This window comes from Camelus dromedarius, chromosome 3 (genome assembly GCF_036321535.1).
Source record: "Camelus dromedarius isolate mCamDro1 chromosome 3, mCamDro1.pat, whole genome shotgun sequence".
NCBI lineage: Eukaryota > Metazoa > Chordata > Mammalia > Artiodactyla > Camelidae > Camelus > Camelus dromedarius.
Genome location: NC_087438.1, coordinates 63800067 through 63824764, shown reverse-complemented (window position 1 = coordinate 63824764; position 24698 = coordinate 63800067). Strand labels below are relative to the sequence as shown.

At 38.1% G+C, this 24698-nt stretch overlaps 1 protein-coding gene across 3 annotated transcripts in view; it reads left to right on the top strand.

The window, feature by feature from the left end:
- KIAA0825 (KIAA0825 ortholog) overlaps window positions 1–24698 on the top strand; it is a 352861-nt gene that overhangs the window by 130393 nt on the left and 197770 nt on the right. For all 3 annotated transcript variants that reach the window (XM_031448262.2, XM_031448256.2, XM_064482439.1), the window contains 2 exons: window positions 4432–4571; window positions 22189–22368. In XM_031448262.2, the coding sequence (XP_031304122.1) occupies window positions 4432–4571; window positions 22189–22368 (320 nt within the window). The remainder of the gene's footprint in view (window positions 1–4431; window positions 4572–22188; window positions 22369–24698) is intronic.

The window sequence follows — 24698 nt, the reverse complement described above, 5'->3', positions numbered from 1 at the left end:
ACTGAAATCCACTCATTGCTTATGTTAAGTTCTCTGAGTCTTTTCTTTTTTAATTTTTGCTAACTTTATTGGGGGGGTAAGTCCGTTTATTTACTTATTGATTAATGGAAGTACTGAGGATTGAACCTAGGACCTCGTGCATGCTAAGCACATACTCTACCACTGAGCCATACCCTCCCCAAAGTTCTTCAAGGTGATGGCTGGTCAAAAAAAAAAAAAAAAAAAGTTTTATTACAGTTGAGTTAATGGGACAAGTTAGAGTATCTGCTGCTGCAATTATTACTGGATCTGTAAGTGATAATTATTATTACATTCCTCTACCACGTTTTCTAGCATCCGCTTACCCTCAGCCATCACATCTGCTAGTTTATGTTGCTCAGTGTAGACACAGACCTTCACCCCCAAGATGTTGAACCCTTGACTACCATTCTCTTATCAGAATGTGGTTACTTCAGTCACCTGTTTATGGTTGTTACCAGTCATGAGAGCATCAAGTGATGCCCTGGTGAATCCCTTGAGTTGCAGGCACACTTTTCCCTGCTTCCATTCCTAGCTCCTCAGTGTAAATCAGGGTTATTACCCTTGCTGGTATAGTAGCTTCTTTCTTTGCCTGCTAGACTGCTGGCTTGGGAATCCAAAAATAACTAGATGGCAGCTATGACATTAGGTTTAGTGAAATTCTTAATGGTCCCCCGGTAGAGGTGTGCACACCCCAACTCACCCCACCATGGAAATCAGGACCTCCACCCATGCTCCCCCACTCCCTAGAACCTACAGTGAGTTATGGGAATGGAAAACACCAGTTCCCAGTAGATAATCAGGAGCACTGGTGAGGGGGTGGCTTCTTGTATTCTTAGGAGAGAACTTTCACCTGTGTCTCCTGGATCCATGTAGTTTATCTGTTAGGGACACAGAACCATATTCAAAGTAAATACCAAATCTTGAAGGATGGTGCCCAACACTACTCAGTGTTATCCCCAAGAGTCCATTCCAGAGTCCATTTCAGTGTTTCCCTAGTCTGACAGCTTCTGCATGTTACCTATATGGCAGGAGCAGTGACTGCCATGGTCATGTGGCTTGAACCCACTGCAGAGCCTTCTCTTGCCCTGTGCCCCACCCATGATTATGGAAGTCAGGCCACTGTGCACGGAAACAGCTAAGATTTTTTTTTTTTTAACTTTCTATTGCAGTGTGAACACATGCTAAAAAATTGCAGAAATTGCAAGTAAACTACTTGATAACTTTTCATAAAGTAAGTGCACCTGAATACAAGCAAGATTTTGCACAATGATTCTATAAAAAGTAATTTGTTAGTTTCATAAACTAATCGTGACTGAACTCCATCATTGCCTGGATTTGAAAACTCGTGCCCCAGATATGGAGCACTGATTAGAGTATAAGCCTAATACAACCGGCCGTGAATTCATCCTGCCTCCTACAACAGGGTTTAAGAGTTCCAGAGAACTTACAAATTTTGTTCTCTTCTTTGTATTATAGTAGAATTCAACATGTACATATTTGATACATATATATACATAAAAAATTTCCCTTTCTGTCATTTTTTTGTGAGGCTAATCTCACTTTCACAGCTCCACCAGCTCAAAGGATGACGGAACATATGCTTCTCCATATGCCCAACACAGACTCCTCAATGCATTTATTACTCGGAGCTGGGTGATTGAGGAATGTTTGTAATATTTTAGTTTTCCTTATAGTGAGTCATCCTACTGTACATTTCAAAATCTGTGATAAGTTGAAAGATCCAAGAATTGAGGTACATTTCAACAAACAGCTTCCCATCTGGTAAATGAGAAGTTTTATTTATAACCAGGTATTCAGATACAGTGGTATGAAATGACGTTCAAATTGTTTTATCTTATTACATGTCCAAAGGACTGAGCAAAAACACAAACCACCTCCAATTCATTCTCCATACTGTAGCCAGATAGTAAACTCATCTGCCTGGAACTCTTCAACAGGTCCAAAGTCCCCACTTTGACCAATGAAGCCCTCCCTGAACTGGCTCCTGTCTCCTTCTAATTGTCTCTCAACAATCCCCTTCCTTTTCTAAACTTCATCAAACTGAATCTTTCAGTTTATTATTTCAAACTGGATATTTCAGTTGAGGGCTCAAATCAGCACTCAACTCAAGCAAAATGTATTGGTAGGTAATGTTCAAAAACTAAGTCAGTATTAATACACAACTTACTACCACCTAGCTGCTTTTCATCTATCAGACCCCAAGCAAGTTTCTTGAAGTGAACACTTAGGGTTTAGGATGAAAATAAGGAAGCCACTGTGAGGATCTTGCTGCAATGTTTCAGTCCAAAGAGCTCACCCAGTGAATTCTTCCTTTGGTCCCATATTTGGATCTACTACGAGAACAAGACCAATCTGGGAACACCCAAAGTAAATCAGAACTGCTGGACTGACAGACTTGATGCGTCTGGCCTGACAGTTAAATAACTCCCTGCTTCTCTCTTCCCCACCCTCCCAGAGCACAAGTTTTACTAGGTAACACAGCCTCACTGGTGGCCCAGGGAGTTCCTCTGTTTTGAGTTACACTATCCGAGTCTCAACATGGGAAGCCTGAGATGGTCCAAAGTTCAGGTGATTTTGTGCATCTTAAGGCTACGAGATGTTCCAAATGCCAAGCCATGCCAAGAGGGAGGGGCTTTGAAATTTCATTTTATATTTTCAAATCTTCTCACTTCTGTTTAAACCAGCATTTTTGGCAAAGCATCTTCTTTTTCCGAGTTTGTTTACCCATTTACAAGCATATGAGTCAATCAGCTAATATTTACAGAACCCTTAAATGTGCTTAGTTCATTGGTAAGAGCTTTGGTGTATGAAAACAAGTGTCTTCATGAGGCTTGAGTCTGAGTGGAGAAATAAAGTTTTAATGATGAAACAATAAAGTGCTAAAATCTGTATACTCACCATAAGTGCTTTAATTCAGAGTGAGAGAGACCACTATGGAAGAGAAATGTTTAGTGAAGACTCTACAGAAAAAGTGATATTTTTGCTGCAAATTGAAGGATGGGTGGATTGAGAGGACAGGGTTACAGGAAGTTTGCTGCTTGGGTGGCAGCCGAGGCGGGCCTGTATGGGCTCAAAGGCATAAGGCAGGAAAGATAATAGCAACTAGGCCCATCCCTGCTCCCCGTGCTCCAGAAAGCACTGCCTTCCACAGAGGTCCTCGAACCTTAGTGTGCATCAGCCTCTCCTGGAGAGGGCTTGTTAAAACACAGATTCCAGGGGCCCATTCCCATAATTTCTGATGGGACAAGGCCTGGGGATGTGCATTTAACAAGTTCTCAGGTGATGCTGATGCTGTGCATCTGGCGCCCAAGCTTTGGAAGACTTTATCTGGACTGTTGATAACTGGATGGTTCACCACTCAGTACGTATCATCTGAAAACGAGGCTGCGAATTGTCTCTCTCAGCGATGCCCTTTGTTCTGCTTTTGTCCACCCTGAAGCATGAGGTCTTCTCATTCACCCCTTCACACTGCTCAATCAAATCTTTTCTCCCTGGTGCCACCCTATTCCCACAATCCTTATGGCCTCAACCAGAATGTTTGGTCATTTCCTGCCCTTTTTTTGGTTGTTATTGTGGTTTCAAGCTGATATCAGATGTTGTGACCTTTAGCCAATCTAAACTTTGAGATTTTAGAAGGGAAAGATGAATAATGTTATCAGTTTTCAGTTTCTACCTAATTTCCTTATCTCTTACCGATTCATTCATAAATTAATGTGGTGATGTGGGGAACCTGATTTTAATTTTCTATTCAGCACTGATAATAACTTCTAAGTAGAAGCTTATTTGCCTTGGAATTATTTCTCTTTGGTGAAATGATTACCCATGTAGGTAGTTGTATGCCTGTTAGAGTGGTTCTGATAATTGCATATTGATTTAAGACTTTACATATTAAATAATTAGATTATGGTTGACCCTTGACAGTAGCTTTGAATTCCTTTAGTTTTATCAGCAATTGTAGTACATAGCAAATTAGTGGCCAAAACCCATCGTAACTTCTTTCCATGAATAATGAAAGGAGTTAATAGCACAGAGTAGGCACCCATATATTTGTTGAATGAACAAATAAATGCATTCCAAAAAAAATGCATAAATAATTTTTATTTGCTCCACAAAACTAAAACAGACATAGTTCTGTGAAATAGAGGCATGGTTATTTTGTATCAGTTTTATATTTGGCAGGCTACCAAATGTTAATTTGCTTTTAGCTAGTTGAGATTAAATGTAATTCCTTCCCTGAGCAACCCTAAAGTAAGCAAGCATGAAAGCATTTTCAGAGTAATCTGGGAGGAATTGACATTTAAAGGAGTTAGTATTACATCTGTACTTGAAAGCTATTAATTTCACAGATAAATTAACTTCATTACCCCATCTTTATCTTGCATTTTTAAGGACTCCATCAGCTGGACGACTGACAGCCGAGGGTCTATTGAAACTGCTCTTATCCCAGCCAGGGTGTAATTGGAACCTGTTTCTGGAAACCCTACTGCATCACGATGGTCTTTTACTGAGAATCTTGCTAAAGAGCTCAAGTGAGTATTTGTAGTTATGAGAATGTCCTGAAAAAAACCCAGTCATTGCTCAAGTTGAATGGAATTGTTTTTTTTTTTTTTTCCTACTTGAATTTTGGTAGAGGGATGAAACCAACTGCATTATATCAATAGTCAGTGGGGTTAGCAACACGCAAAATATTGAATCACTTTATAAACCTATTGGAAAGATTTTTTTTTCAAGGATTCTGAATGTGGGCAAGCAGTATTTTTATATGATACTGTTCTACCATAAGTATCATAATATAGAACTATATCAATATCCAGCATTTGAAATCCCTAAGAATATTATGGGAACACATATGTCCAAAACAGAAGTCTCAATTAGACTGAGAGAGGGAGAGAGAGGAAGAGATTATGTTAGAGCCAGACTAGAAATTTCAGTAGATCATGAAGAATGTTTATATAACTTATAAACAAGCAAGCGTGGCTTACAGCCATATCCCTTGGGGCACGAGAAGTAATCATGAGAAAATTATGAATGGAAATTGAGGAGTAATGGAAGACCATATTGCTCTTAGACTTTCTTTTTTTCCCTGTAAGTGCTATTTTAGAAAATGGTAAGTAGCATTATGCCAATCCACTATTATATCCTACTGCTCTGCTGCTACATCTGTGAAGAGTTTTCTAACCATCTTCACATACCCCTACACATTTCCTCTGTTCTATACTACACATGAAGCCAGATTTGTTTTATCAATCACTAGTTTCAGTATAATTTTCCCACATCAAAATCTTTTTTTCTCTAGTTCCCCATCACCTACAGGACCAAATCCCTGTCCTTTGGCCATTCAAACATGACCCCAGATGAATTTTCTAACCTTTTCTCCCCACTATTCCCTTGCATGTGTGTATATGCACGCTCACAGATACACACATTTTAGCCATTATCCCCAAAGCCCCATGCATAGGTGCCCCCCAAACCTTGGCTTACGCACTTTTCCTACTTAAAAGACCCTCCGTAGACAGCCCAGCCTCCACCAGTGGGCAAGGGCCGATTGACATTCCAGATCTCTGAACACTCCAGCTCGTGCCGATCTCTCCCTCCCTTGGACTTCCCCGTGTCTCCTGGCTGCTGTTTATCTGCCCTCATGTCCTCTGCCTTCTATTGTTGTTGTATTTGTATAAGAATGAGGCAAATGTCACCATGACCTACCAGCCTGTTGGTATACAAATGACGTTCATAGCATTCTCCTGTCCAGATTGTTCCAGTCATTTCTAGAATTTTTGGTTTCTCAGATCTGCTCACAAGTTCGCCATATTCTTCTCTCCTGTAGGCCTTGATGTTTGCTTCCCGAGAGCCTCTGAGGGGAGGTGTCTCACTGCCCCTTGTGAGAACGTTGCTTCTCCCTTGGTGCTCTCAAATCCAGAAAATCTGTGGCACCAAAGGTCACTACAACTTCTCAAGCCTCCCTGTGTCCCAAGCAGAAGTTCAGAGATAACTTCTCCCTTAAATCCTGAATCTGACTTAATTCCCTTAGTCCCTAAGCAGTACTGGGTGAGCCTTACATCTTGCAAAGTTCAGCTGAAAGCAGTATCTTTAGCTTTAGGTGTAATTCTACTCTCCTAAAGGGAAAACTGGCTCTAAGTGAACTAATTCCTTAAGTTGCCAACAGATATTATTTACTTATTAGGTGTTAGGCACTGTGCTAATAAGCACCTCACATTTATTATCTAATTTGATTCTTATAACCTGATAAAACATTTACTAGTGTTTTCCTCATGTTAAAAATAACATTAGAGTTTAAGATAATGTTATTTGCCCAGAGACACGTTTAGCTGACAAATGGTGGATAAACCAGGATTCTGAACCCAGCTGTAAGTTTTCTTCCCCTCCCCTTCCTACACAAGTACTCATGCAAATTAAATCCTGGAGTGGGATAAGGGTCTCCAGAAGAACTGTCATCTGTCCACTCTCACGGTGAATCAACCAGGAGACCCTTGTGCATGTGCATTTAACTGCATTTAATTTCCAGCTAGGTACTTAGGGCTGATCATAGATTTTTATTTTTATATTCCTCCTCAAGCTAGCACAGTGCTTTTTACAGAAAAAGTCCAGTGATTGGCCAGTGGTCAGTTACAATATAAAATATGGAGCTTCCCTTAAACTTTATAATCTAAGCTTTCAGGCAAGGTGACTACATGACTTGAATAGTATCTGACATGTCTGGACAGTTAGTCTAATATAATCATTGAAACTCTTGGGCATGGTCCCAGAAGGGAAACAGTCTCCTATTGATAGAGTTGTATAGAACAGCCTGGAAAATAAATGCAATCAAATATTTGACTGTACCGATATAGCCACTAAATACAGGAATAGCCATTGTGGTTAAATGGATATTTAACCATGTTTTCTTACAAAACAATTCCAAATTTATTTACCAAAAATATTACACCTACCTTTTATACGTATAACATGACATTGTTTTTGAGAGACTTACAAGTTATCAAAGGTACCATATTGTATCACATTCAGTTGTGGTTCTTGTGTATTTACTCAACTTACTTCGATTTCTATCATTTTTTGCAAAAGCTGTTAGGTGTTTGATCAGGGTTACATAGCTGCTCTGGTATTGTATTGAATTTTATTAGCTACTTCAAATACTGTAAGGATGTAGTGACAGAATTTACTAATCAATGGATTGACTCACTTACTAAGTTCCTGTAGAAATCTTGTCACTTTAAGTAGAAACAATATACTCAGGGAATCTTATTAACTAGATAAGATGAATTTATTATGCACCTAAAAATACATATGTAACATTTTTTGCAGAGATTTTCTTTTCATTGAGCTCCATTTGATAATTTAGAAGTTTGATCATAGTTTTAGGAAAGCAAAATTTTAAAGTAAAATATATTACGTAGGTGTTTCAAGCAACATGACTCTCAGCTTTTTTATGAGAGAGTTTTCCTTATAAGTACTGTCTTTGGTCTAATTGATAAAATTTAACTTGTTAAATTGGCTCAGGAATAAGAATAGAGATTTTAAGTATACATTTTTACTGTACATATTTTAAAACGAGGTCTTCTCCATCCAATAAGGAATTATTAAATTCTGTTAGGTACAGAATTTTTCTTGATAGCCAATCATACATTATAAAGATTAAAATATATGGGGTTTATCTCTTTTATGTATGTAGCTTTTGGCCTTGCTATATGAAAATAATTTTTTGGAATTTCTATGTATCTTAAAGAATCAGCAGAGCATATATGGAAATAACTTTATTGCAATATGAGATGCAACTTCACTGAGGGTCAGAAAATAGTAAAATTTAATAAATGAACAATAACATTTTAATCTATAATATGTCCTTCATAGGCTGCAAACTTCTAGGAAGCTTAGGTAAGGGTCAGTGGGCATGAGAAAGCAAGGTTTGTTGGTTTTATTTTTAAGGTGGGCCGTGCCAAATTTGAAGGGAAAAAACCGCTCAACTACAAATGTTTATAAGATTTTTAAATTGTAAGACACGATTTTGGATTATTGACGTTAAAAGCCCTGGGCTTTTAACGTAATTACCACACTGAGGCCACATGGCCTAACCAGTTTCTTACCTGTGGCGTCAAAGGAATAAATATTTGGCAATTTCCCAATTGTTAGCAGGTGGCCTTTTCCTGCTAGTGACATCTGAATGAAGTGTGACCAGTGTTCTTTCCTTTGCCCATTGCCCCAAGAATGATTCCCTGTGAAACTTCTTGGCTTCTGGGGATTTTCAGTTGTAATGTAACAACCATAACAAACTAGCGAATACATAATATTTAACATGTTCCAGACACTGCTTCTAAGTGCCTTAAGTGTGTTCACTCACTGAATCCTCATAACAACTCTGTGTGGTAGATACAATTATCATCTCTGTATTATAGATGAGGAAAGGGAGACACAGAGAAATCAAGTCATTTGTCCCAGTGACACACCTTGTAATTGTCCAAGCAGGAATTGATCCAGACATCTGGCTTTCAGAGCCGTGCTTTCACCTACCACACCACCTGGCCTGCAGGCAGAGCCACAGAAGTCTACAAAGTTGCAGGGGTGCACAACTTATGGGAGCTATCAGGACCCTCTGTTGTGGATAATTTTGATGGTACATTGTATACTTTTCAACCTTGTAACAAAGTGCTTATAGATAATCAAAAAACAAATTTACAGAAAAGTCTAGATAAAGGGCTGCTTCCCATCCCCTGAGGAGGGGGAAGAGGCCTTGGTTCTTTCTCTTACCTGAGAAAAAGATTTTAGACAGGAGAATGAAAGCATGGTGTAAGCAAAAAGTTTTATTAGTAAAGCAAAAGTTAGCAAAGCAAAGTACACCTTCGAGAATGGAAGGTGGCCAACCCAAGAGAGGAAGATGCTGCTCCTTTCTTTCTGTCTTATATCCTGGCTTAAGGGTGATCTTGTGATAGATTGACAACTCACCTCCCTTGAGTGCTTAGGCATGTCCCTTTCCTTTGCGCATGCTCTTACCCATGATGCACACAGAAAAGCCCATGGGAGGGGCCCAAACCGCAATGCTAATTACATCACAATAAGCATTGGGTTATATTATAATCAGGTCCTTCTTTCGACTGCACAGCCTCAGCGTTCGATTCTAACTGGTTTCTTTGTTGGCACTCAGAGAAGGTAAAACTCTTTGAAGCCCCTTATCCTGGGTGCAGGTATACTGTTATCTTCTGGATTGTTTCTTCCCCTTTCCTCTCCCCTTGCCCGCTGCTCATTTCTATCTAACTGCCTAACACTAGCACTGCAAAGGGATGGTTGACTTAAAATGAATGACTTAATTCAAATTCTCTTATTTTATAGTTAATGTTTTCTTGATCTTTTGGGTATTGAGAGCAATATCACAGAATCTTGGTGTTTTGTTGTAGATGTATGTGTGCGTGGGGGGGGGGGGTTGTTTTGTTTCATTTTATAAGAATGACCAAAGTGCTGTTGACTGTCTTGAAGGAGGTGACCAAAAGTAAAGACACGCTCCCTCTTGGTATTAGTGCACCTAACATCAATGCCTTAGGCTGCTTTTGCTAGTGATGACATCTGCATTTTCACTTGTTTGACATTTTTTTCTTTGCTGGATTTGTACCTTGCTTTTACTAAAAACAGTAGAACCCTATTTGTGTGTTTTTGCCCTAGTCTTTCCAACCAAAGATCCTATCCACGAATGATGCACCTAGAATATCAGTGGTCTCCATAGAATTATTACAGTCCCAGAAAGAGTTATCATCTAGGGTCTGCTGAGTCTCCATGAGGATGGGGTGGTTGTAGGGCATGATTTTGTAAAACAAGCCTTCCTGCCTTTAAGGTGCAAACACATCACTTGGGGATCTGATTCAAACTGCAGGTTCTGGTTCAACAGGTCTTGGGTGGGGTCCAAGATTCTGCATTTCTAACATTCTCCCAGGTGATTCTGCTCCTGCTGCTGCTGGTCCTTGGACCAAGTTTTGAGTAGCAAAGCCATGGAGCAAGATATCTGTTGCTATAGAGGGCAAAAAATTGGGATAAGTGGTCTGTCTTTCCAATGTATTATGCCTTTAAAGAAACATAATTTACTTAAGAGTATTTATCAATCTTTTATCAGAACATTCACAGCAGTCAGAGAGCTTGGTTCTATTCAAATGCAGATCTAATTATGTCACTCCCCTTCTAAAAATCTTTAGTGGCTGGCCAGGACTTATAATAGAGTATCTTTGAGACACAAACAATGCCCATTGTGCTCTGTCTATGACTGATTTGTCCGTCGTATTGTGTCCTGCTCTTCCCCAGCTTAACAGGCATATTCTGGTCTAGGTTGTGCATCTTAGTTTGGTACATTTATAATAGCAATATCCCTCCAGAAGTATCTGGAGGAAAGAGGCACCTGTTCCAACATCAGTGACCTTTCAGATGGCTCATATTCTGAGTTCTTTCCTACTACAGAACCTTTGGAAATGTTAATCTTTTGAGCCTAGAATCTTCTTCCTTTTCATTTTCCTGGCAACTGTCAATCATCTTTTAGCTTAACTATTATTTCCTAGGAAGTCATCTTTGATCATCCCATAAGGTCCCAACATAATTTCTGTGTAACACATGTCACAATTGTAAATGAAAAGTGAATTGACCTAATTGTGTATTTCAGTCTGTCTCAGCCATTGCAGGCTCCAGAAGGGAGAGGCAGCTCCTCATCGTATCCCAGTGTTTGCCCTGGTTCTCGACATTTGAATCTGGTACTGAACACATAGAAGGGGCTTAAAAAGTATTTGTTGAATGAATGAAATTTTCATGAAACAGTTTTATTTCATTCATTATCATTGCGATCTCTACATTTCAGTATCCTTTTCTAAATTAAAAAGTTACTAATATTGACCTGTGTTCATTTTGAGGTTTAAAAAAGTAAGTAAACGTAAAGCATCACTTTTTGGCACCTAGTAGGTACTTAATTTCTATTAGATTCTTTCCTTTTTTACACTTACTGTCTGGAAAAAAATATGCCAGCTGTATTCTTCTTCTCTGATCACTTTGCCTTTGTTCTCCATGCAGTGGTCTCTCCCCTGGCTTCTCAGTAACTCTCCCCTCTGTCCAAGCATAAATTTCAGTGTCTCCCTGAAGGTAGGTTTCCCCTTTGACATCTGTGTGCCTGAGAAGGTGTTACCCTAACAGCTATCATGGGTGTGAAGATGAAAAGTGGGCCAAATAAATCTTCCCAAGTTTTATATATTGCAATACTTCTTGAGAACCTTTGCATTTAGATTGGGAGATTGGTAACATGAATTTTGTTTTGTTCTGATGCTTCACCTATGCAGAATCAGATCTAATCTGGTTTGACAGTGGCTGAAATATTTTATATTCTATCTCTTCCTGGCACCTAGAAAATGTCTAATACAACTATAGGAACATGTTTTTTCTTTAGTAGTTAATGTGCTTCCAGTGTTAGCATGTAAAATGATTGGGCATCACAAGTGATTCTATTGTCATGAATTTATGTAATATCTTTTCTTCAATAACTCAAAGTGATTTAACATATTATTTCATTTATGACCCTTTCCTCATTAAGACCATTTTGCAAATGAGGAAACTTAGATACAGGAAATTGAATATATTGCCCACTTGATGTTTAAGTGATCCTTGTTAGAGGAATGAAGAGTTATTATTTTGTGAAAGTATATCTATTATTTTTAAATGAATGCTTAAAATGAAAGCATGAGACTCTGTGGAGATGTTATTCCTAGAAATAAGAAATAATATTATTCTGAGTTAACTTCTGAAAATTTTTGGTTACTTGATTTTATAAACGCGTTCTCTATTTAGCTATTATTTAATGGGCATCAACAAGATACTAGGCACTGTTCTCAGCTGGAGATACAGTGGGAAATGTGAATGCCATATTGCCTTCGTATTCTGGGGGATTCATTGCTAGAGGAAAGTGGGGAAGACAGACCTTATAAAGTAAAAAATATATAAAAATCAGATAAGTTCAGCTGCTAAGAACCATGAGGTGCTTTTCTAAAAAAGAGTGACTGCTAAGAGATTGGCAGATTAGGTAATAAGGGAAGGCTACTCTGAAGAGCTGACCCCTACTTTTACTTTCAAGTTATTTGGTAGTAGATGGAAGATGTCTTCATGAAGTATTAGATGTTTGGAATATATGTACACTTTCTTCGGATATTCTAGAGTAGGAGTCAGCAAACTTTTTCTATAGAGGTCCAGATGGATCATAGAGGCCTTTGTAGGCCAAACAGTCCTTATCACAACTACAGAACTTTACCACTGTAGTAGTTACAGACCGTATGTTAGCAATGAGCATGGCTGTGGGCTGAGGGGGGGCGGTTTTCCTCCACCCTCTTAGGGTCCCTGGCTGCGTTTCAAAACTAAACGGACAAAGACAGATTAACAGGAGAAAAACATACAAATATATTTAAATTTTACATGACACGGGAGCCTTCATAAGTAAATGAAGACCCAAAGAAATAGAAAATATTTTTATGCTAGGTTTAATGAAGAATGGACAGCTGTAGAGAAATACAGTAGATCAAAGAGTATGAGATAAGTGTAATAAATTGGGGGAAGCTTAGCAGGCCTGTTTGTTAGGACTCTTCTCAGCTTCCTTTTGACTTTGGAGATAAGGATGCTTCTTTCCCTCTTGTCTAGGGAGAGCACCCTGACATAAGGGTTTTACTTCCTGTTTTACAGAAGAAGGGTAGGTTAAAGTGACCTTCCTGCTTCTGCTCTCTTCTTAAACTCCTTCAGCTTAGAATATTAATATGCCAAGGTGCCGTATTTGAGGGTAATATTCCTGAAGCCCCATCACTGCCATTCTAGTGGAATTTTATCTATGGACATTGAAATTTGAATTTCACATAATTTTTGTGTGTTCCAAAGCATAGTCTACTTCTGATTTTTTTCAACCATTTAAAAATGTAAAAACCAGTTTTAGCTTGTGGACCTTACGAAAACAGGCATCAGGCTGGATATGTCCCTGGGTTATGGTTGCCAACCCTCATTCTAGACTATTGTGCAGTCGCCAAGCTCCCCCAGTGACTTTAATCACTTGTCCACAAGATGGTCATTTGTAGAGAGGACCTGAACATAGACCTAGCTTAGTGCTTTTAATTTCTCTCCCAAGGTCTGAGTAGACATTCCTGCTGGACAGATAGGCTTGGTGTCTGTCTTACAGAAGGAATTTCCCTTTGAAACAGCTTTAACTCAGTTTCACATTCTATGGACATCTAGGGACTTGGTGCTTATTCAGGAGCACAGGTGGAGCTCAAAACTTGTCTCTTCCTCCTTAGGGCTGCCAGCTGCAGAATTTGGACCAGCCCCCCTATGCTTAATGGTCACCAGGCCTCACCTGCAGAATCATGGTATTGGCACAAACTGCTTAAATAGAGAGTGCCTATTTAGGAGGGAAAAGACATAAGATGTTAAGTAAAAAACCAGACCACACCTTGCTTAAATCAACTGGGTATGTCTAACTTGGAGAATAAAAGACTAGAGGAAGCAGGATAGCTGTCTTCAAATATTTTAAGTCTTCACGTAAAAAAGAAAAAAAAAATAGAGTGTCCAATTGAGCAAGTGGAGATGCTTGGGAATAAGTCAAAAGGAAATGGATTTTGGCTGTCAGTCTATCAGTCAAAAAACCTGAATTGTCATCCTAATGATAACTGAGGAAGTTGTTTACAACTGTGTTTCTTTTCCTTATTCACTAAAGAGACTAGCCTAGATTTCTGTAGTTCTTTCTGGTAAGTGTTCTATCTATCTATCTATCTATTTTTTTTTTTAATGCAAAACAGTTTGGTAACTTGGGCTATCCAGCAGAGGGATGGCTGCCTTGAAAAGATGGGATATCCCACCACTGCAAGTATTCTAAAGGAAGCCATTGTCACAGATGCTAGAAGACTTTTTATTCATTAACTCAACAAATATTTATTTGTTTATTGACCAAATATTTACTGACCTCCCTGTAAGGCGCGTGCCAGCCATATAATCTCATTATGTTTCTTAATCAGTTGGAACTTGTTATAAATCCATGGGGTAGGAGTCAGAGTTTTTAAAGACCTCATTTGGCTGTACTTTGTTAGTCTTGCCAATGCCTGCTGCTAAAGCAAAATTCCTCTTAGTTCCACAGGATGATTTGGTTGAATTAAAATTAAACCCAAGTTGGTAACCTTTTTTCCAATTGACAAACTTCTTATGCAGAATAGCCTTCTGTGTGCTTCTTCTTTGTGCTTCTACCTTGTTCTTTTTCCATTTGAACTGCTTACTTTGATTTGCAAACCTAAAGGGTTTTGAAGTTAAAGTAAGAGACTCCTTGCAAACATGATTCCTAGATTCAGTTTTACAGAATAGTAGTCTTGCTAGATGCAATACTAGACAAGTGTTTCTTGGTCAAAAATGCTTAGAAACCCTATATATGTACTAAAACTCCTTCTTAGAGAGTCATAGAGCTCATGAATAATTAAAGGCTGTGAAAAATCCTGCAGAAAACAAAAGTGTCAATATTGTTAGAGCCAGCACTGCCAGAACATATGTGCTACCCATTAACATCCCATGAAATGCACTTTGGAAAATCTTACCTTCTAAAAATCATGAGTAAGAACCCTAACAGATACAGGTTGATAACAGCCGAAACTGTTTCAAAGAGGTTTGCCTACTACATTTACTAATATGTAAATAACAAAGTAATTTTTAAACATGAAGAATTGCCTGTATATACCGTGTACATTATCAGCTTTCAAGGAACTGGAAACAGTTGCTCAGTTATAAATCTTTATTGAATGTAGCTATTTTCTTGATTATTTGTAAAACACTTTTTTTCTACTTTATTCTTTAAGGGTCAGTCTCTTTAAGGTTTAGTTTCTGCATTTGTTAAAAAGAAAATGGAGATAATATCCACCTCATAGAGTTTTTGTGAGGCTCAAGATAAGTGGGAAATTGTATGTAAAAACGCTTAGCATAGAGCTTGCACCATTATGGATATTCAGTGAAGACCTGTTACGCATCTCCCCATAATCATAGCCCTGAATTTGAGACTATGAATATTCAGAAGAGCTAGGACTCTGATGTCCAGTGATTATTTGGGTACTGAGGAAAACAGTATAGAATAAGTTGCAAGTTCTGAACTTCAATTTGCACATAAGCATTTTAGAGCATAAAGCAAAAAAATAATTCCCAGGAAAAACCTTGAGACAGGATCTCTGAAAAGAACGGTTTTTGGTGGGGGTGGGGGGGTTGTTTCATGTGTTTAAGTTCCATTTCATAAGTTGTCTTTTTTAAAATTTCAAATTTTGGCAAAATAATAGTTTGAGGGGAAAAAAGTTGCAATCAAGTCATATTTAATTGCAAGCTTATAAATAAATGGCAGGTCTTTATACCTGTTGTTAGTTTTTTATACAACAAACTACAAGATTTTTGAAACTGATTTTCAAGTCAGGTTTCAACTTTATTTTTGTTAATTTCCATAGTGAACTAGGCTGTGGCATTCAAATCTAGTGCTTTCCTAAAACAATTTGCATGTGATGCTCCACCCCTTTTTTCTCAGGTATTAATTTATTGGCCTGGTGTTTTAGGTTTTAAATGGTGGTTTCTATTTATTTATTTGTTTGTTTGTTTATTTACTTAGTGGGGAGAGGTAATTAGGCTTATTTATGCATTTATTTTTTAATGGAAGTGCTGGGGATTGAACCCAGGACCTCATGCATGTATTTTAGGTTTTGAGTCCTTGTCTTACATGCTGCATTTTCTATTCTTGCACTTTCTATCTCATACCTGTGTCTAAAGTGAGTCCTGACTCTTCCTTTGGTTAGGGATGCTTGTGTGTGCCTGGTTAATTCCACGTCCCCAGGCTCATGGCACAGTCTTCCACAGCATTACTGCCAAATCCATTTAGTGACTCATCAGGAGCTTGTCATTAACAACATTCTTGGGGAAAGTAAGAATTAAGCAGTCTTGGAAAGCAAAGTGCTAGCGCACCCCGTATGTGTAAATCTTTGGTAGTAATAAACATAGTCTCCCGGTGGGTTGGTGGTCAAGTTCCTCACCTGACACCACCCTTCCTTCTAAGTACTAACAAGTTCAGTTCTCAAAAGGAGTCTAACAATGTCTGCAGTGAACAGGGCCCTTCAGTGTTATTGAAATCTGTTTCCAAATCTCATAATTGTTTATATGATATTAATTTGTTTATATGGAACCATTTGATAGATAAAGGAGAAGGCAGATGGAATTCGAAAGAGCAGCTTTCTTAGTGGTAAAACGTAGGTCAGGGAATATGGTTTCAAATATGTGGCTTCCAACACTGCTGCAGAGTCGAGCTGGCCCCTCCAAAGGCCCCAGCTCTCCACTCAGCACCCCCCAACCCAAACAGAGCTGAAAACCACAGGACTCCCTTGCAGTGCTAGAGCTTCCTTGATGGACTTAAAAGAGGGGAGCTCAGGCCAGAATCAACGTCCTACAGGCAGTGGGCCCCACAAGCCAAGCTGTTGGGGAGGAAGACTTTTCCTCTGCCATTCTAGGATCTTCTGGGACATATAAGAATTAAATTGACATGAGACAGATTAACAGGAGAAAATCAAACAGAAGTTTAATAACACGTATACCTCGGAGAGACCCAGAAAAACTGAGTAACTCGCCAAAATGGCCAAAACTCTCCTCTTAAAATACCCTCTGCTAAAGACAAAGGAGGATGTTGAGGGCAGGGAGAGTCAGTGATGGGAAGTTACCAGGAAAAGCACAGTTAACAAGGGTAGCGTTGTTATCCAGATTTAAGTCAGTACCTTTTCCATTGATGAGTTTCCAGAGATTTGGTCATCCTCACCCTTAACAAATGGAGATGTCTCTTACAAGTATAAATGTTTCTTACAAAAAGGTAACTCCTACTTGTTTTTCAGAGTTTTTATCTTGTCTGCTATTTCTTAGAAAATAACCAGCTTAAAATAATTACTATACCAATAATTAATATTTTAGGGTGGCAAATTCTGCTCCCCTACATTAGGAGTAGAGAAGAAGGGACACAACAGAAAAACAAATCAACATTTGATTCATTATGAAAAGGGGATGAGGGCAGGGACATATTTATTTTATTACATCTAACAATTCAGAGAAAGAATAAAAATTGCTAAGACGTTGAGCCTAGAGATGAACTGATGATGGTGGTATCCTAGACAGAAACAGGGAACACAGTGAGGAGCATGAAAAAGTAAGGTCAGAGCCAGAGACGGGGAATTTGGAAACTTCTACATTAAAGGGATCTTTGAAGTTCAAGTGTTAGGTAGTTAAATAAGTGAGGGCACCAGGCAGACAGGTGGAGGAGAGGGAGGATGATCCGGAAGATGGAGGTATGCTACCTCCAGCATAAAGGGACTTTACTTGTTCTAAATGAGTGCCAGCAAGAAACTGATTAGACCCCAACAGCCACAAATGCGTGATAGCAAGAAGGACTTAACTGGACATGACTCAGTGCTCACTGTAATATAATTAACATTGCGGTTTAGGCTCCCCTGCCATGGGTTTTTCTGTGTACACCATAGGTAAGGACATGAGCAAAAGGGGACAAACATGACTAGGCATCCCCAAAGCAAGAGCCATCAGTCAATCAAAAGACCACCTCCAAGCGAGGGTATAAGAGAAGGGGCAAAGACCACCGTTTTTCCTCCTTTGGATCAGCCCACTTCCCATTCTTGGAGGTGTACTTTCCCTTTGATAATAAATCCTTTAAAATCTTTTGCTACACAATGCTCCACCTCCTGTCTGTAATCTTATCTTTTGGGTATGACAAGAACTGGGGTCTTTTCCCTTCCCCTTTTGGGGTAAAAAAAGGATAACAGAATTGCTGAGCCATGTGTAAAGCAGTGAGGTTGGAAGAAGGCTAAGGCCAAGATTCTGGGAGAGCTCCCACTCCCACTACCTTTTTGTAGTAGTGTTTTATTCAAACGCAGTCTTGACCATCATCCACATATTGTCTATGGCTGCTTTTGTGTTACGAAGGCAGAGTTGAATAGTTGAGTAGTTGAGACAGACCAAATGGTTTGCAAAACCTGAAATACTTACTACCTAAACCTTTCAGAAAAGTTTGCCAACCCCAGTTCTAGATGATAAAAAAGAAAGAGCTACAGAAAAGACACCCCATGAGGTACCCTGAAACCAAGAAAATATGGCTATAAGGAAGTCAAGAGAGAAGAAAGTTTTCAAGGAGTAGATGAAAGGATACAAAGGATATTAGAAGAATGAGGTTTGGGGGGAAAAATGACATTTGAATGTTATGACTAGCAGGTAAATGTCATTCCAAAAATACTAATTACTATATGGACCAAAACCCAACAACAACAACAACAAAACTTGAGATCTAGTTCTTTTTCCCTTCCTCCTTTCCTTGTTTTTTCTGTATTAAAACATTAGCTAAGCATGTAGCACTGTTCCAGGTGCTGTTGGAAAAATACCTAAAGACAAGATGCACATCTATAGAAAGTCCAATAATAAAACAGTAATAGATAATGAGATCATGTATGTGAAATTGGAGACAGTTAAATGAAATTGAGGTGTTTTGTATGAAGGCAATTAATTACCACATGCTGAATACCTGGTTTGGAATGAGTACTTTGCATTCAGAAGTTATTGACAATAAAATGTCAAAGTAGGCTTTGAGAAATTTGAGATTACAGTTTAATGCAAACAGCACAGGCAAATTCTTAATGTCTTTGTGATCTTGGGGCAAGTTACTTAATTTTTCTCAATTTCACTTGTTCATCTGTAAAACTGGGATAATTAGCACTCATTCTATAGAGTGTTATGAAGATTAAACTAGACATAAAGCAATTCATATGATATTTGGCACACTGTACTTTGTGGATAGTAACTGTTTTTATGGAGCTGGTATAAATCTCAGTTCATAAAATCAGATACGTAAGGAATATCTAAGTCATTTATTGTCTTCAAAACTGTTTTATAAGGATTCTGAGCCCTGCCTGTCGTGCTGGTAGAATATTTAACCGTAGTTATTCTTAGGGCTCCCGTCCTTGCCCCAGGGTGTGCAGAGGTCCCTGTGAGACTATTGATAATCAGTTATCTGGTCTCCCGAGTTATTGCAGCGATACCCTTTATCCCTGTCCTAAAATGTTCTTGTGAAACAGAGCAGTCAGGCACAGCTTGAAACCTGTGATGAGACTGAGAAACCTGTGTCAGGGATCCAGCTTCCCTCTATGCCTCACCCCAGACAAGCCTCCCTGATTACTGACATCCAGCAAAGCCCTTGCAGACCCAGAGGCCTCTCTCTCCAGTCCCGGAGCATCTCCTCTCTCTGCGACCTCCTGATCCTCACCCCTGTCCACCTGCTGAACACTTATGATTCCACTTTAGTATCATATGGTATCACCAATATTTTTTGGTTTTAAAAATGGCCATTTCATGTAGTTGAAACTAATAACTGTTCAATGGATTTAGCTTTTCTTCTTTTTTCTTAGTCTAGGAGAGCAACTGATTTCAATCTATTTGTGCTTTTCAGAAAACAAAAATCCCTGAGTCAAGTAAACAGAAATGGACTACTTATTTCTGAGGCAAAGGAAACTAGAGAGAAATAAAAAATATTTCTTTGAAGTATCTTGACACATTTATATGGTAATAACAATAATACTAATGCTAATACTAATAATACCTATGATTTTTGCTATAATATTCCTCACATCCATCCCCTTTTCTCCGTCTGCATTGTCTGTGCCCAATTCCTGGGATTTTAGATCACTCAGGCTGCGTTGACTGCCTAGCTGTATCTCCCCCTCCCTCCCACCAGTCACATTTCAGCCATGCCTCCTGCCAGCAGCTACCTGTCTTCTCACCACTGCACCAACTCTTCTGTCTTCCTAGAAAGTACCTCCCCCACCTCCACCTTGTCATGCCAATAAATTTCTACCTAAGTTCCTTAGAGACTTCACTCAGATACGATCTTCTCTGTGATTTCTCTGAGTTCCCCTCCTAAAATTTAAAGCATCATTCTCTGTATTTCCACAGTGCCTTCTATTTAAGGCACTTAGACTACAGGTGACTGAATAATTTGTCATTCAAACTGGGACACTTTTAAGAGTGAAAGAGGATGCTACTAATAATTACAGAAGAACAACAGACACAAACCAGGATCTGCCTTAATCCTACTTATCTTTACATTGCTAGAATGATTGTTTATATGTCTGTCATTCCTTCACCCCCATAAACACACACACACACACACACACACACACACACACACACACACACACACACACACACAGAGGCAGTGAATCCCTGGAAGGTGTAGAACTCAGCAGGTAGTGTAATGACTGCTGATACATTAATTATTGATTAAATCTTCGTGGTTTTCTTGGAGTAGAACATTCTAGACTAGTGAAATGCTGTAGACAAACAAAAGAAGATGGAAGGGAACATGTTCAGAGAAAGCAAGTAAACCAGTTTGGGTGGAACAGTTGTTTGGAGATTGAAATACAATTTGGGGGAAAATTGTGGCAACTCTTGATTGTCACACTAAGGAATTTCTAACAAAGAAAAGGAACGGGGGAAGGTTTAAACAACATGAAGGATAACTGATAGTTGGATGTAAGATGAGTTGGAGGTAGAGAAACACAGAGAGAACTGAGGAGACTATTTGGATAAAAATGATGCAATTATGACTGCCAGGACCACAGCTTTTTGTCATTTAACCTTTTATGCTTGGTGAAAAAGTCAGGACCCTTTGGACTGCAAGCGACAGAATCCCAAATTAGCCTGGTTTAACCAAAAGGGGAAATGTATCCGCTCAGCTAACATAAATATACAAGCATTGCTGCGTCCAGGTTCTCACGGTGTCACCTTGTCAAGAATGTTCTCTCCATCTCTTGATTCTACTTACTTTATCAAATTCATTCTCAGTCAAGTTCGCCCCAAGGTAGACATCAGTAACTTCCAGGCTACTTTCTACCAGCTTAGCATCCCTGGTAGGAAGAGAACACTTTACCAACAGTTCCAGCAAAAATCCTGAGGAAGGTTCTCTGGATCATGAAAATCAAATCACAGAAATAAAATTATCAAGAGGAGGCGTACAAGTGATGAGCTCCCAAATGAGCAAGAAAAAGAAATGTACTCATTCCAAAGTAATCTAGATTACTTTTTTTTCCCAATATATTTAAAATATAAGAAGCTATATCAGTCATTTTTACTTTTAATTCAATAAATATTTTTACATATTATGATACTGGACATACCATGTTAATTATCTAAACAAAATAGAAATTATCATTTCACCTTTTCAGTCCAACTTATAGAAGTAACAGTATAGGAACTTCTGATCACTGATCTTTGAAGAAATCATAATGAAGCCAGAGGAGGGCTGAAAAGGGTAATTTAAAATGGCGCTATCTCTGTGGAAATGCCACAAAGATTTTTTTATTGAGAAACCATCTGATAAACTTCTTCACTCTGAAATGACAGGCTCTATGGGTTTGAGAAACATTTATAAATTTATTTGTAGAATTAATAGCCTAATACTGAGAACACTATAAATGTTAATTTTCCGTGGAATTTATGTTCTGAATAAAGGGTACAATAATGTTCAGAACACAAATCCCAAAGAGAGATACAAAGATTCAACTAGTTTTAAGTGGATTTTCAATAAACAAAGAGTGTGTCTAGAATAATTCTCTTTGGTGCTCAAGTTATACATGCATATATTTATTTGTGTATATTTGCATAGAGTCTGAATGAAATACTGCACCAAATATAGTGACTATCACTGGTTGGTAGGCTTTGGTACGATTTTAGTTTTCTTAGCCTCTTAGTCCGAATTTTTTTTACAACTTCTAGAATGAATGTGCGTTAGTTTTAAATGAGAAAAGAAATCAGAGAAGTTTCTTTAAGAGAAAAAAGAATTCTGACATAAAGGGAAACTAGCTCTGCCCTTTGAAGTGATCTCATGTGGTCCTTCTCACAACCTACCCTTGCTCCCTCAAATATCTACGAGTATCAGAAACAGTATTGGATTAGATGGACCAATGATCTGAAAGAATGTAGCATTTCTCTTATTATGTAAACATTAATCAAATACACTTAAAATATGCTAAAGTGATAAGAATGTAGTCATAGTCACTGATACTTACATACTAAATCATTTTTATTCTTTTCAAGAACACACCTTTCAAGAACGAGGTTCTGACACAGAAAATAATCTGAACCAAGGATCCGGTTTGATAGAAGCCATCTTTAAAGTATTGTACCACTGTAATTTTTCTCCTCAAACATTTGGAAATGTTTTTGTGAGCTACTTGGAAGAAGAACAATTACGGGACTTTTTATATAAAATTCCAGGTATGAGAAACTTACTGTTGGTAAAAGAAGTGTTTTACAGGTACTTAAGTATATCTTTAAAGATGTTTTAAAAGTTTTATTGATGTCGATTTGGCTGAATCTGTTTTTTGTAAGTTTATCTTACATATTTTTAGGTACAAAGACTTCTTTGGGGAATCATGATCCATCAGTTCCTATCAAAATTTAATATACTTGGGACAAGCTGAGAGGGAAATTGAGGGGGAAAATTAGGTAATGCAGATTTTCTTTTTTCTTATTATTAGGAAGTGTTGTGTCATAAGACTTTAATATTTGCCACAGATTATGTTTTGCTATCAAGCATATAGAACATAAGTAAGATGTGAAAAATACTTTGTGATTCTTGAGTGTTTTTATTAAACAAACTGATGGACAAAACTGCTGGTCAATTCTCTTCAAATGTAAAAGGCATTTTTATGATAATCATGGTACCTGTCTCTCTACAAGGCAAATATGCCCTGCCATTGTTTGGGGGACATTTTCCCCAGCTATATTGCTCTTCAGCCTACAGCTAGAGATGTTAAAGATGGAACAGGTTGCATATCTGAATAGGAAGTATTCACGGTTAAGTGTAAAGATTTGCACATTGTTCTGTTCTTAATATTCTGCCTTTAAATCTCTATACTCAGTGTCTTAGGAAAACAAGGATGAGGACTTAGTAGTGATCCTGTTCGCCCATTAACTATTGACATCATTTACATTTGGCTTTCAACCTATAGGCTTTCTTATACACTGTTTCGGAACCGACATTTTCATAAAATATTTACTAGGATCCATATAAAAAAATCTAACTGGCTTATAATCATGGTTTCATTCTTCCTGGACTTTTTAACTATCCTCCAGACATTACTTGAATATCTTTTTAACTATTTTAAAACCATTATGTGTCATCTTCTCTCGGTCATTATCCCTGCAAAATAGCAATAGATAACTTTATGTAATGATTTCAAAAACCCGAATCTATCCCTTAAAGACTCTAATAATTATCTCCTTTTAAAGTTTTATTTTCTAGTTTCCATGTATTCCTTCACTGTTTCCTTTTTACCCAAAAAACGGCCAGTCTTCTGGTTAAAAAAGACTGAATTACTTCTGGTGTGGACTTTATTGAACTGAAAGAGAAACAACCTTGAAATTCCCTCCAACCCCTGCTGTTTTTAGTTGTTTCTGGGGAAGCAAGAGCGGAATTCTCTCTCCATTTTATAAAGGATTGGTGACCTACATGCGACAACCGTTACTTGCCTGTCAGTTCTTAGGTTCTTGAGCCATTTTGACACTCAGTAAAAACTGTACTGAAAATGACCTAGAAGAGATCAGTTGATTTCAGGTGGTGGCCTGAGAAATCAAAACTGCTGCTTGCTCCCAATTAGTCTTCTCTTCCATCTGCACATTGAGCAAACCCTCCTCCCCAAGGTCAGACAAGTCTCTTGAAACAGGAACAGGTAGTACACATATTCATAGGGCCAGGATTTTGTTGGGGGGCTCAGAGGGGCAGAACTTCGAATTGGTGAAACATCCTTGGCCTTTAGACAAATTGTCTCTCCGTCAACATTAACTAGTCTCTGGAACTTAAGACCTTGCCATTGTCATGAGGGACTGTGCCTTTGTCTTTCCTATTTAAATCTTTGCTAAAGGTTCCTTTTCCTCTGTTACCAATCATAGTTATCTTAAAAACCTTAATAAGATAATAAAATACACTAATTCATAGCACAATTAAGCCTTTAACTGTGGTTTCTGTTTGGCTTGAAAATATAACAGGTTTAAAGGACATACAGCTGAGACACATAATCATAATCCCACAATATTTGCATTTTACCACTAAGAGATCTATGCTTCAGTAAATTAATTAACTTGCCCAAATCAACTGGAGTACATTATTTAAAAACTAGTGTATTTTCTTCCTCCTGAAACACTGTGATTTTAGTGAGACTTATCCATAAAACGTCACAGCCTTATCATTTTAGAGTGGAAAGGTGAGGATGAATTAGGCAGTATCCTCATTTCATTGCTGAGTAAAGCAGGGTGAGAGATATTAGGAGACTTGCCTAAGATTGTCATCTGATTAAATTTCATCATCAGAACAAAAAAAATGGAACTTCTGATTCATAGGCCATGTTCTTTCTCTCTTTTTTTTTTTCTATTTGACTAACCTTTTTGAAACATTTGCTTTATGAGCATATGGATTCGGTAATGAAATATGTAATCTCACTTTTTTTAATTTTATTTTTTATTAAAATGTGGTTGATTTATATTGTTAGTTTCAGGTGTACAGCAAAGCAATTCGGTTATATATATACATACATATTTTTTTCAGA